Below are 13,374 nucleotides of genomic sequence, written 5' to 3' on the forward strand. Positions count from 1 at the left end.
ATATTCTTTCTTAGTTTTGTATATTTACTTGAGAGTTGGTGCCCACAGGAAAGACTTTCCATGAAGAGCTGGAGAGAGTGAATGAACAAGCTCAATGAGTTTTTCTATGCCTGGTTTTGGATAAAACCAGCTAGAATGTCAAGTTTTTCAAGATTAGAGAGATCTTCAGATAAGGCCTGCACAAATTTTAGCATTCACATCTATTAAGCCTTTTTTTTTTTACATTTTTTCTTCTATCTGACTTTATTTACAAGAAAATTTTTACTGAACTTTAGTGTTTTACTCTGTGACTAATAATGGGTTCTCATGGGCACAGTTCTACCATCACACCCCTCACTGTGTACACCTTCCCTCTCTTTACTTTTTAAAGTCTTTTGTCCAATGAAGGAGACTTGAAACATACTCAGAATAGAAATTCCTGTGGGCAGTAAGGAGAAGGTTAATGATCTCTAAACCTTCATAATCAGAACCAAATCTTTTGGTTAGGGTCAGGGAGAGGGGAAAAATAGTTTGGAATCACTTTCAGAAATGCTATTCACTTGGTTTTAAAAGACTCGATTCAAATATTATTAACAACTTTACAGTGAAGACAGAAGTACAACAATGTCCTCTGTGACCCCGTGGGTTGCACACTTGGGGAATCATCCCTGTATTTTATTGTACCTAAATAGTAGAAAAAGTACAGGCTTCCCTACTAAACAAAAATGTGTTTCTTTATAACATACCTATTGAAATAATAAAGTGAAGTGTCCACATGGGGGATTGTCTCACCTTCAATTACCTCTACTTATGTGAGGTTTCCCATTTTTAGTCACACCATGGACTGGCACTCAGCTTCCCTTGACCTCCTGTCCACAGCCCTCTCCTTTTGGTCAGTTTGAGTGTAGGTTGAACACAAGTAGCCACACTCCCCTTTGAGAAAGTAAAATAGTATCAAGGGTCTAGGAGTCAGCACCACTGGGACAACACAGGAATTTGAATGTTCATGTTGATGGCTCATTTCCTTCTCCCTCCCTAGATCCCTCCCTCACTTCAAGCTCCTTCACTATCCCCTCCTACCCTCCCTTCCTTCACTCCCCCCTTCCTCCCCCCTTTCCTTCCTCCCTCCCACCCTTCTTCCCCCCTTTCCTCCCTCCCACCCTTCCTCCCCCTTCCTTCCTTCCTTCCTTCCTTCCTTCCTTCCTTCCTTCCTTCCTTCCTTCCTTCCTTCCTTCCTTCCTTCCTTCCTTCCTTCCTTCCCTCCCTCCCTCCCTCCCTCCCTCCCTTCTTCCTCCCTCCCTCCCTCCCTCCCTCCCTCCCTTCCTTCCTTCCTTCCTTCCTTCCTTCCTTCCTTCCTTCTTTCCTTCCATCCTGTCTGTACTAATGCTAATTGGAAATTCCTACCCCCTTTTTGATTACTAATAATTGTAGGAATATTAATGGCATGATGTACATTTTAACTTAACCATTTGGGGGAGTTGGGGATTTGGGCCACACCCAGCAGTACTTAAGGCTTACTCCTGGCTAGTTTGTGGGGGCCATGTGGAGTGCCAAGGATTGAAACCAAGCTCATCCATGTGCAAAGTCTGTACCCTATACATTTTACTATTGCTTTCAACCCTAAATTGAACATTTTTGAGGTTTTTTTAATGTTAAAGAAAGTTCTTATAAAAATAAATTGTAGGTTATTTTTTTTTGGTGAGACCTAACAGTATCTGCACTTTCAAATGTCACTTAAAAAATGCTAAAAACAGCTGCAAAATTGTATCTCTTTTTTAATCGTAGGATTTAGGAAATTAGCATTTAGGCCACAATAATTTAGTAAAGTAAGTTGGTAAATTATACTTATTTAAAGTGAGGCTACATAAAACATAATGACAGTGGCTAATCTTTCCCTAGTATTAACAACCTTACATTTATATTTACAAGCTAGTGAAATTTGCTATTTGAAATAATTATCATTGATTATGGATAGTTATTATTTTAAAGTGCTATAATAAATATGTAATGCTTAACAGAAATTACACAGTATTGACAAGTATTTTTTACTTAATACATGGCCTGTACATCTATGCTAAGACCCAAAGATATATTTCCAAAAGACGTATGTGCTCCTATCTACATTGCTGATCTATTTCCAGTATCCAAGAACCTGTAATAATCCAAGTGCTTTAGATCAGATAACTTGATAATAAAACTGTGGTATAGATACACAATGGAATACTGTTCAGTTATAAGAAAAGATAAAATAATGCAATCTGCCACTATGTAGATTTAAGTAGGGGGTGTCTTTCAGAGTGATCAGTCAGAAGGAAAGGGACAGATATAGAATGACAGCGCTCATGTATTGTATATAAAAAGCATAAATAGGGGATAAAAATGATCCAAAATATCACAACTAGAGAACTGCTGTGTAGATCTGAACTTCCCTAGGTGGAATGAGGGTGTGGGGCTGGGAAGGAGATTGGGGAGCATGTGTAGGTAGAAGGGAGGTAACAGATGTGGTGTTGAAATATTGTGTGTGATAGATGCATAAAACTATAATGAGAATATTATAAATCTGGTATCAAGTAAAAACAAAAAAGTATAGTCTCTACTTTTATACTTATAACTTATTTTGTATACTGTTTGAGATTTTAATCAAGAAATAAAAGCTGGGGGGCTGGGCGGTGGCGCTGGAGGTAAGGTGCCTGCCTTACCTGCGCTAGCCTAGGAGACGGACTGCGGTTCGATCCCCCGGCGTCCCATATGGTCCCCCAAGCCAGGAGCGACTTCTGAGCGCATAGCCAGGAGTAACCCCTGAGCGTTACCGGGTGTGACCCAAAAACCAAAAAAAAAAAAAAAAAAAAAAAAAAAAAAAAAGAAATAAAAGCTGAGCATATTTATGGTTTTTTTTTTCATCTCTTATTTTGTGGGAAATAGGAGCCATTATTTCCCTGACATACTGCTTTTAGTACAAAGCAATTTTTTTTCCTTTTTATCAATATCTCACAAATATTCATGAATCTTTAGCACTAAGTATCTGATTTCTCTACTCAAAATTTTACATTTTAGCTGAATCTACTCTATAGGCAATATCCAAGCTATGACCTTGTCTAAGATGGTCAGCTTGTTCAACTCTTTTTCTCTTTCCCACTTCAATCAAATGTTAAGGAAGGGCTTGTCCAGAAGGGGGACCAGCATATGGATCAGCCCGCTTCCTCCTTAACCCTGCTGAGCACTCCTGATCCTTCAATTACATTGTCTGCCCCACTCACTCTTCTCCTCTGCTCAGTTTCTAGCATTTCCTTTAAAGCTTTACAATATTAGTGTATGCTGTTGAGTGATTTCAGTTGGAAATATTATTTACCATCTACTTATGTAAACTGTACTCTCTTAATTAGCTTGGAAATTCCATGTTCTTTTTTTGTTTGTTTGTTTGCTTGTTTTGGGGCCAGACCTGGTGACACTCAGGGGTTACTCCTGGCTATGTGCTCAGAAATCACTCCTGGCTTGGGGGACCATATGGGATGCCGAGGGACCGAACCTCAGTCCGTCCTAGGCTAGCACATGCAAGGAAGATGCCTTATGTTTGTGCAACTGCTCCAGCCTCTCTTTTTTTATTTTTAAAGTGTGTATGTTTGTGTGTATTATGGTAGAAGTGCTGTAAAAGAGGTCCTGAGCAGAGTTTGTTGGATCTGGAATTAGTTCCTGTGACTTGCTTATTTATTTACACATGGTTTATAGTAGGGTTATAGTAGGTTTATAGTAGGGGTTAATAGAGGGGTTCTTTGCATACAATATCTTAGCATCATACCATCCACCAGATTGTCCACTGTCCTCTGCCATTGTCCTAGTGTCCTCCATGCTCCCTCTCTCTGTGGTAAATGTTCTACTGAAGACCAGTTCTCAGTTGGTGTTGTCTTTGGGTATTTGTTATTCCCCTACTGTGTTTATTTATATCTTGCCAACATGAGAGAACAGTCTGTGTCTCTCCTCCTTTTGACTAACCTATGGAGCAAGATGTTCTCCAGATCTAAACACACAGTAGAAAATTGGCTTAATTTTCTTAATATCAAGTAGTATTTTTTGTGTCTATGCACCAGAGTTTTTTTACTCAGTAACCTGTACTTGGACACTTGGTTTCCATATCATGGTTTCCATCTCGTGGCTATTGTGATAGTACAGCATGAAATAGTGCTGCAAACATCTGAATTTGGGGGATCCTTTGTTGTTTGGTTCTTTGGGTAGCTGTCAAAAAGTGGAATGGCTAGATCATATGAAAGTTCTTGTATACTGTGTTTATATATACTGAGGAATCCTAAGTCTCTGTTTTGATAACGGATTAAATCTCATCTTTCTTAGCTTCTTATCCTTGTAGAGTATCAAAATTTGAATGACTCCCATGGAATCATTCCATTCAAATAGTGCAGAGTTGAGTTCATCTTCTGAAGGTAGAGAAGGATTTTACATGATGAACTCTAGAATCAAGATTGATTCTGCATTTGTTGGTAACATGATCATTTCTTAGTATGTATAAAATGGCTTCAAGACATGCCAGATACAAAGTCAATCTGCAATGACTATCAGTTTCAGGGCATTTTGACCACCACCCTTGTGTGTGCCCCCCTACCCAGCATAATTACTATTACCAGACTGTTCTTGATACTTCTCCACTTGGATCCTTTTCCAAAGCTGCTTTCCTTATCTTAGTTATTTCCAGTGATGGGAGACAAATTTGAGCATCGAATGTGTATAGGTTCTCTATGGGTATTTTGCATATAGTATCTTATTTGAACCAAATTGCAGTCCTTTGAAGCATGCATGGGCTGTTCACCTTTAATTTCTATGAAAATTATAGAAGGCAAGGATTAATACCCCATAAGTGGTCTTAGACCACTTGTATTTGTATTCAGATTTATTGTCCTCTTAGCTTAGACTCTTAGCAGTATATTCTCCTCATCACCTGTGTAACCTGTCAGAAACATGAGGCTCATCTATGACTCTTTCTCATCATGGGTCATAACAAAATTCACCCAGTCCACTCACATTTCTGCATATCAGAAAATACTTTCCTTTCCCACTTCTCCCCATACCAACCTATCTATTACTTCCAGGACCATGTGGCCTCTTCATTTGTTTTTTATTCCTGCTCATATTGTTCCCTTCTTGTCTATTTTCTGCAGAACTTCAGTTTAGTATTTAACAGTCCTATTCCAAAACACCTTATTGCTACTATCCTTAGTCTCAAATTCAAACTCTAACATAATATGGACCTTCACAACTTTCTGTTGTGATTTTGAGTTTCCTATCTTGCTATTTCCCCCCATTGCAAGTGAAGATCGTGGTTTTATTTTTCTTTCAAATATATATAACATGCTCAAGAAAGAATATCATAACTTAGATATTAGTTTCTTCAGGAAGCTTGCTTGGATTCTAGGTATTACCAGATTCTGTGGTCATGTGCTACTCTGATTGGTAGGACATTGCATTGTCCTTTTGCAACACTGAGGGGCACCCCTAGTGTTTGTTTGCATGCCCTCATAGATGGAGAATCCTGGGGCAACCAACAGGGAGCACATCTCTTTTAAACTGTTGTATGTCCCACAGTTTCTATCACTGGGCTAACAAAAGTGTGACATTAGATAGGAGATATCAAAACTTTTATTATGCGACTCCTCAGATCATCCCACATGCAGTTGTAGGGGGTGGCAGCTCATATTTTAGTACCAATTATAGATTGAAATTTACCGTCTGCTGTGTACATGCTCTAAACATGAGTTATATGTTCTATACAATGAGAATAAGGAACTTATCATGGAACAAAATGTGTGACAAATGAAGATAATGTATATTGAGTGCTTAGCCTTGTGCCTACATATTGGGTATAGACCTCAGGTGACAGAGTTTATTGAAACCCACATCTCCTACCTCCCAGTGGCTTTAACCTTACACACATGACCATGCTCACATTGCTGGTTACAGAAAATAAAAATAGATTTAATACAGTTCCTCTAGGGAAATTATCTGGTTTAGAAAGTATTTTGATGATAAATGTTCTCAAAATGTAAATATCTCTAGCAAGGCTACAGTATACTAAAATTCAAAAGTATCCAGTAAGAAATACTTCAGACTTCTTTTTAACTTAATATAAAAGATAATGCTAAAATTAATTTTAAAATATCTATTCCTAATATAATAGATGGGTAAAGTTTATTAATGGGCAGAACTTAAATGTATTCATATATTACCATTTCTTATGGATGACCTTATCTATAATCTATAATCTTTAGATTATTTTTATTTTTCAGACGTTTTAGCATAACCCTAAATAAGTTTCAGTGTCATATTTACTAATATATATTATCAATTTGAACTTTGCTTATTAAGTAAGCCATAAAGAGGGTATTTTAGTAGCACACTATTATGGGTTCAAGTTTTTATTCCACCAAATCTAATGTTGTCTTGGTAAATCTCTTTCATATATCTGACATTTTGTGTTTCTCTTCAGAAGTACTATATACTATTTAGGGATTTTCTAGTTATTAAAGTTACCAACTATTCATTGTGTATGAATAAAAATGAAGGTTGTTTCCTAGTTGATGATGACTGTAGTTAATTCTGAATTGTTTTTTGGAAGTTACTCAGTAAATCCTAAAAATTTCCGTTACAAAGAAATTAAAATTTTGTATGGGAATAAATGTACATTATAGCGATGATTCTTTATAAATATATGCAACTATTGAACCATTATGCTATACAACTGATACTAGTTGTATGTTCATTTAACTCAATTTTTTACAAGCAAAACAATGCGTGTCTGAGAGCACATGGATAACATATGCAAATTACTTACTACAAAAGCCACCTTACAAAAGCTTTCAAAAGCCACCTGCCATCTTATTCTATATATTAGTTCAAATTAAATTTGAAATATTCCTATTTGAAACATGTATTAGTTGACTGTACTAATCTGGATTTATTCACAATCCAAGGAATATGATTTATAGGGAATTCTTTCTTTTTTTTTTTTTTTTTTTTGATTTTTCGGGCCACACTTGTTTGATGCTCAGGGGTTATTCCTGGCTATGCACTCAGAAATTGTCCCTAGCTTGGGGGGACCATATGGGACGCTGGGGGATCGAACCGTGATCCTTTCCTTGGGCTAGCGCTTGCAAGGCAGACACCTTACCTCTAGCGCCACCTCACCGGCCCCTGAATTTTTTATATTTTTCCTTTTAGTATCTATCATCCAACAGAACACTATATGGCTTAAGGTTGTTTAATAAGAATAGTGAAACTTTGTAATAATTACATCAATTTGAGGAAAAATAAATCCATGTTACCAATGTTTTAGTGAATTGTTTTAAAATTCCCAGTGGCCTTGCTTCATTTTGCTATCATTCTCAATAAGTCTATTCGTGGACTCTGTAGGTCTTAGTAATTCCCTTACCATGGAACTACTGGAGATTCTTCATGAACCTATATATAACTAAAAAGTAGTCAAAATAAGAATTTAATTTTGCCCCAATTATCCTTGGTACTCAATTGTTGCTGCCCAAATTGCTTTAGATTATGTTTGTGTACAACATAACAGATAATTTTGGCATGTTTGCTTCAAGAAATTGTTGGGAGATGTTATATTGATGAGCTGTTTCAATTTTTGCATGGCTTTTGGCTATTATAAATGCCTTACTGATTTACTCATGGTATTTCCCCAGTTAACTCTTAATTGATGCTTTTGCTTTTTTTCTCTTCTACTTTCCTGGCAGTCTTTTCCCTATAAAAGGACCCATCTGTCTAAGGTAGAGATTCTCCATTTTTGTGTACTCATCAGTGACTAAGCTGCATGGAGTAGAAATGCTTATTATTTAGAAGTCACTTTTAACTTTGCCTTTTCAGTTCATTGGTGTTTTGTTTGTTTTCTTTCAAGTAAAATATGTTCCTTTTAGCCTGAATTCAAACTCCCAAAATTATGTCTAGTTTCTAATCATAGTTTTAAAACAGAGAATACATTTTAATGTTAATTCATTGTAATTAAAATAATTGATAAACTAATACTTTTTGTAACATCATTTTATATGGAGTAGAAAAATAGCCTTTTCAACAAAATGACAAATTTTCTTTTAATTTTGTTAGACTTGAATTTGAGAGGCAACAACGAGAAGAACTGGAAAAACTAGAAAGTAAAAGGTACGTCACAACAAAGTTGATGAGTTTTAACATCGCTGTAGTTGATGGATCCTTGGAACTACATTCTAGACTCTGATATCTTTTGTTTTGCATTTACTCCCTCTGACTATCTAATAACTATCGAAACTTTCTCTTTGTTTCACTTCTTTGAATTTTTTTTAACTCTTTATACTCTCATGAAAAAGGGAGAATAATGGCAGTGGCAAATTTAATTCACCATTAACTTTAATTTGCCATATACTTGTTTAACAAAGTCTCACATATTCATATTAAGATTATTCTCAATACCCTCCAAATTAAGCAACATTTTTCCCTTTTTTTCCCCACCTTTTACATATCTTACCTTATGTCTATTTCTGTCATTTGCCTCTTCAGATTCTTTGTTTACATTCTGGGGGGGTTATATGTGCATATGATTTAGGAGAATTCTGAATATGATCTGAATTCAGTCTTTAATAGAACAGTAAGTATTGTCTTTTCTTCTTTGACTGATTTACCTATCAAAGTAAGATATGAAGCCATTGGGAGTTATTGGAATAGAAACTGAGGCTAGAGGAAAAATCTACAAACTGGATAATGTTTTCTAGAAGCTAAAGTTTTAGTGCTATACAGATGAATTAGTTTCAGTATCCTGAAGAGCTCTGTGGTAGATAAGGAGACAGAATCCATGTATCTACCATTACCTCTTACATACCCTCTGTTCTTTGGAGTCCACCCAGCTTCCAAATATTGATAAACCCACTCAATGGAGACCATTTATTATTTGTGATCTGTAATCTTTGGAATCTGGCTTTTAAATATCTCAAAAAAGATCTCTTTCATTTTCAATGGTATGTTTTTCTTTCTCAAACAAACTAACTAATATTTGGCTCATTTGTCGATTGCTGTTTGTCCGGGTAATGAAATGCTATATCGCATGTATCAGCACGGGATCAAAGAACTGGCAATTATCTTGACTGTGATATTTTACCCTAGTGAGTTGAAGATGGCAAGGATAGAAATTATTTTAATGTAATTTTGTAATTGATTTTCTGTAGGTTTTTTTGTTTTTGTTTATTTGTTTTGACCATTGGGCTGAATAAAATTACTACATTTAAATTTAAATTGGGCATGGGTCTTTTTGGTTCTGAGCTGGGGGAGGGGCTTTTAAAATGATATAATACATAACCCATTATGCTTATAGACAGCAAAGAAATGATAACTGAGGCCCCTCTAAGAGATTTGGTGGTTCTAGAGGAAAAAGTCACGCTGCACTGCTGCTAGAAAATGAAGAAGGTTGCAGTTCCCTGCTGTTTCCTTTCTTTAGAAATGCAGTGACCCATTGCGGGTCACTATTGGGTGCTCCAGTTCAGAACAGTCCAGATAGTGGGTGGGGGGAAGATCAGGAACATTTGAGCATGGGGATCTAGTAATGGTCGGTCATTGCTTTTGTATTTCAGAAAGCTCATAGAAGAAATGGAAGAAAAGCAAAAATTGGATAAGGCGGCGCTGGAGCAGATGCAGCGGGAGGTGGAGACGCAGCGCAAGGAGACAGAGATGGTCCAGCAGCAGATCCGCAAGCAGGAGGAGAGCCTCAAGCGCCGCAGCGTCCACCTCCAGAGCCGTCTTAAGGACCTGCTGGCCCAGAAGGAGAAATTCGAGGGGGAGCGGCAGAGGGAACAGCAGGAAACAGAGCTGCCGAAGCAACAGCCACAGCCACAGCAAGAAGTCGAGAGCTCGCCCCTTGGCCAAGAAGTTGCCCAGCTGCTCCGCGAAAAGAGCGAGAAGATGCAGCTCTTCCAAGAACTGGACCGGCTCCAGAGAGAGAAAGAAGAGCACTCGGCCCAGCTCGAGTCGGAAAAGCAGAGGCTGGAGGAGCAAGAAAAGGAGCAGGTTCTGCTCGTGGCGCACCTGGGGGATCAGGTCCGTGAGAAGCAGGGGCTGGTCCGGCTTCTGCAGCGTGGACAGGTCCAGCGGCTGGAGGAGGAGAGGCGCGATCTGGAAGGCATCCGGGAGGTCCTGCTACGGGCCAAGGAATCGCGGCCTGATGTCCTCGAGGATGGCCCGGAGTTGGGCAGCGCACAGTGGCGGTTCCTGGAGTTCAAGAGCAGGCAACTGGTGAAGCTCGCAAACTTGGAGAAGGACCTGGTGGAACAGAAGGACATCCTGGAAAGAGGTGTCGGAGAGGAGCAGGAGGCCCTGGAGCGTCTCCCATCTGAGAAAGAAGAGGAGTGGCAATTGTTGGGGAGAAGCGATCGCCGTGTTTCCAACGTGAACCCCGCCACTGCTCCCGAGTTGGAGACAGTCCGACAGGCCGACCATAGGCTGCAGTGCAAGGAGCGCCAGCTCCACTACCTCCTGAACCATCACTTGCCGGCTCTGTTGGAAGAGAAGCAGAGAGCAATTGAAATCCTCGACCGTGGCCCGCTCAGCTTAGACAACACCCTGTATCAGGTGGAGAAAGAAATGGAAGAAAAGGAAGAGCAGCTGGCCCAGTACCGAGCCACGGCCAGCCAGCTGCAACAGCTCCAGGCCACCTTTGAATTCACTGCCAACATTGCGCGACAGGAGGAAAAGGTAAGGAGGAAAGAGAAGGAGATTCTGGAATCTCGTGAGAAGCAACAGAGAGAAGCGCTGGAGCGGGCTGTAGCCCAGCTGGAGAGGAGGCACTCTGCCCTGCAGCGGGGTTCCACTCTGGGCATGGAGATGCAAGAACAGCAGCAGAAGCTGGCTGCAGTGCATGGCGACAGCAGCGAGCAGTCTGGACTCGGGGCCAGCCTGGGAGCCGAGCCAGAGACCCTGGAAATGAACCAGGAGAGGTAAGACTGGGGAGGACCCAGGGTAAAGGCTAAATACTTGCTCTTGCATAGTACCTCTCCCAGTAGATTTCTCATCGCCTTTTCCAATAAGAATTCTTCCAGAATTTCCAAGGCTGGACTAGGGAGAGTCCAGCATGTAGAGCACTTTCCTTGCATGCCAACCTGGGTTCCATCGACAGCACCATGTATGGTACATCGTGTTTGCTAGGAGTAAGACTGTCCTAACACAGTTGGGTATGAATCACCTCCCCTTTCAGAAAAAGTTTGATAGTTTCTAAAACAAATTCTTGAAGACAGTACCCTGTAGTATCTTTATCTTTATCTTACTCCGTAGAATCCTTTTAGTCTTGAGCCTGAAGTTGGTTAAAAAATACGCCATGGGGTCGGAGAGATAGTATAGAAAATAAGGCATTATCTTTCTTTTCCAGTTACTCTAGCACCACATAGGGTCCCTGAGCACCACCAGGAGTGATCCTTGAACAGTGTCATGTGTGACCCAAAACCAGTAAAACCCAAACACTTAAAGACCTTGTCAACTAAGTTACTAGTATAGGACTTAAATATAATTTATTAGCCTAATAAATTATTTAGATATAATTAAATTAATTATAAGAATTTATCTAATATAATGTCACATTATATTATTATCTATTATATTATCATTATATCTCCCTACCCTCTTTCGTTTCTTCCTTTCTTTGTTCTTCTCTCTGTCCTCACTTCCCACCCCTCCCTTCTTCCTCTCTATGGATTCACTCTTCTGCTTGAGTAGGTCTTTTTCCAGTACAATTTTCTCCCTGTGTTTATAGATACACTGAGTTTGCTTACTTTTATACTTGGCCAGATACTGAAGAGTAGTTCTTGCTTCGCCCTATCACTCACAATATTTTAGTGGAAACTTTAAGTTTCTCTAACAGCCAGGGTTCACAAGGCATTCTGAACACTGGCATATTTGAGCATATTTAGGAATATTTGCATATAGCACCTCTCCCATAATAAAGAGCAAATGTGTCTCTGTGATCACCTGTTCTGTCATCATGCTTTCTAAAGCAAATAAATTCATAAACCTCAGAAAGATTTTCTTTCTCTTTCCCCATGACCAGGCCAGAAATTCCACAAGTGCTACTGGTATTCTGAATGTGTAAACATCACCGAATGTGTAACATCACTGAATTCAGATTCTGAAAGGGAGACCTTCCCCACTTTATTAATGTGTTTTGGGCCTCTTTGCCCTCACTTGTACCAGAAGGAAGGTGTACCAGAAGGAAGGTGATGACACTAGAATCTCAGTATTTTCCTTTGCTCCAGATATCTAGATAGATTAGATAGATGGTAAGTAAGTAGGTAGGTAGGTACTTTAATTATTATATTTAGTAGGTGGTGCTCAGGGCTAACTCCTGGCTCTCTCTGTAAATGGGTTACTTATGGTGGAGTTCCAAGGACCATATGTGTGGTGCTGGTGATAGTGAACTGGAGTTGGCCATCTGTAAGGCAAGCATCTTACCCACAGTACATTTTCTTTGAGCTTAGTTAAAGGCTTTTTTGGAGATACCAGGATTTTGTTTTTATTTTGTTTTTTTACATTTTTCTTTTTTGTGAATATCTATTTTTTTTGGTTTTTATTTTGTTTTTTTTTTTACATTTTTCTTTTTTGTGAATATCTATTTTTTAAACAAATCACTATAAAATCCAAAGTGACAAAGTTGTTAATGATTGAGTTTTAGCCATAGAAGCCCTCATTCCTTCTGCTTAGATCCTAACTAAAGCTCAGGTCTGAGAGGCCTGAGTGAACGTTCCCACCTCGGTGTTCCTCCTACCTACAGCTCTTCTCCAGAGTTTTGCAGTGGAATCCCCATTCACTGTCTTCTAGGAGTCCAGCTTCTCCTAGGTAGAAACCTGGGATCAGTGTAGACAACCAGGTACAGGAGTTGTTGCTGGTGGAGCCAGAGCAGCCTCCTTAGCCTTGTGCTTTTCCTGCACATTTGCTCTCTGATATATCCCCTCAGGTAAAAGAATGGCAAATAACAATCAGAAATCAGAATGCGATTCGAGCAGAGAAACTGGCTAGAGATTTAAGAAAATGATTACAGGTGTGCTATGTAAATGAAATGTCTGGAAAAAGCTGTAGCCTCAGGAAATCTGAAGTAAAGCAGGGCATGATCTCAGTTCGTACCCAGCATCTGGGTGCAATGAGAATGCTGTGAGAGGATTTATATAGAGGTACCTGATATTTGTCAGCTGCTGTTGATTTCTGGTCATTAGTATTAATACTGTATAATAATTACGGTATTATCTCCATGAAAGTGTTGTCCCAATGTCAGCATCTCTCCCAAAGTCATCTTTTGTTTTTTGTTTTTGTTTGGGGCCACGCCTGCCAACATTAAGGGGTTACTCCTGGCTCTGTGTTCAGGAGCCATTTAGGCTG

At 39.2% G+C, this 13,374-nt stretch overlaps 1 protein-coding gene across 1 annotated transcript in view; it reads left to right on the forward strand.

Annotated features, from left to right (window-relative positions):
* KIF16B (kinesin family member 16B) overlaps nt 1–13,374 on the forward strand; it is a 291,493-nt gene that overhangs the window by 185,262 nt on the left and 92,857 nt on the right. The window contains exons 18-20 of the mRNA XM_049774326.1: nt 7,731–7,763; nt 8,098–8,151; nt 9,591–10,949. Of these exons, the coding sequence (XP_049630283.1) occupies nt 7,731–7,763; nt 8,098–8,151; nt 9,591–10,949 (1,446 nt within the window). The remainder of the gene's footprint in view (nt 1–7,730; nt 7,764–8,097; nt 8,152–9,590; nt 10,950–13,374) is intronic.

Source organism: Suncus etruscus, chromosome 6, assembly GCF_024139225.1.
Source record: "Suncus etruscus isolate mSunEtr1 chromosome 6, mSunEtr1.pri.cur, whole genome shotgun sequence".
Taxonomy (NCBI): domain Eukaryota; kingdom Metazoa; phylum Chordata; class Mammalia; order Eulipotyphla; family Soricidae; genus Suncus; species Suncus etruscus.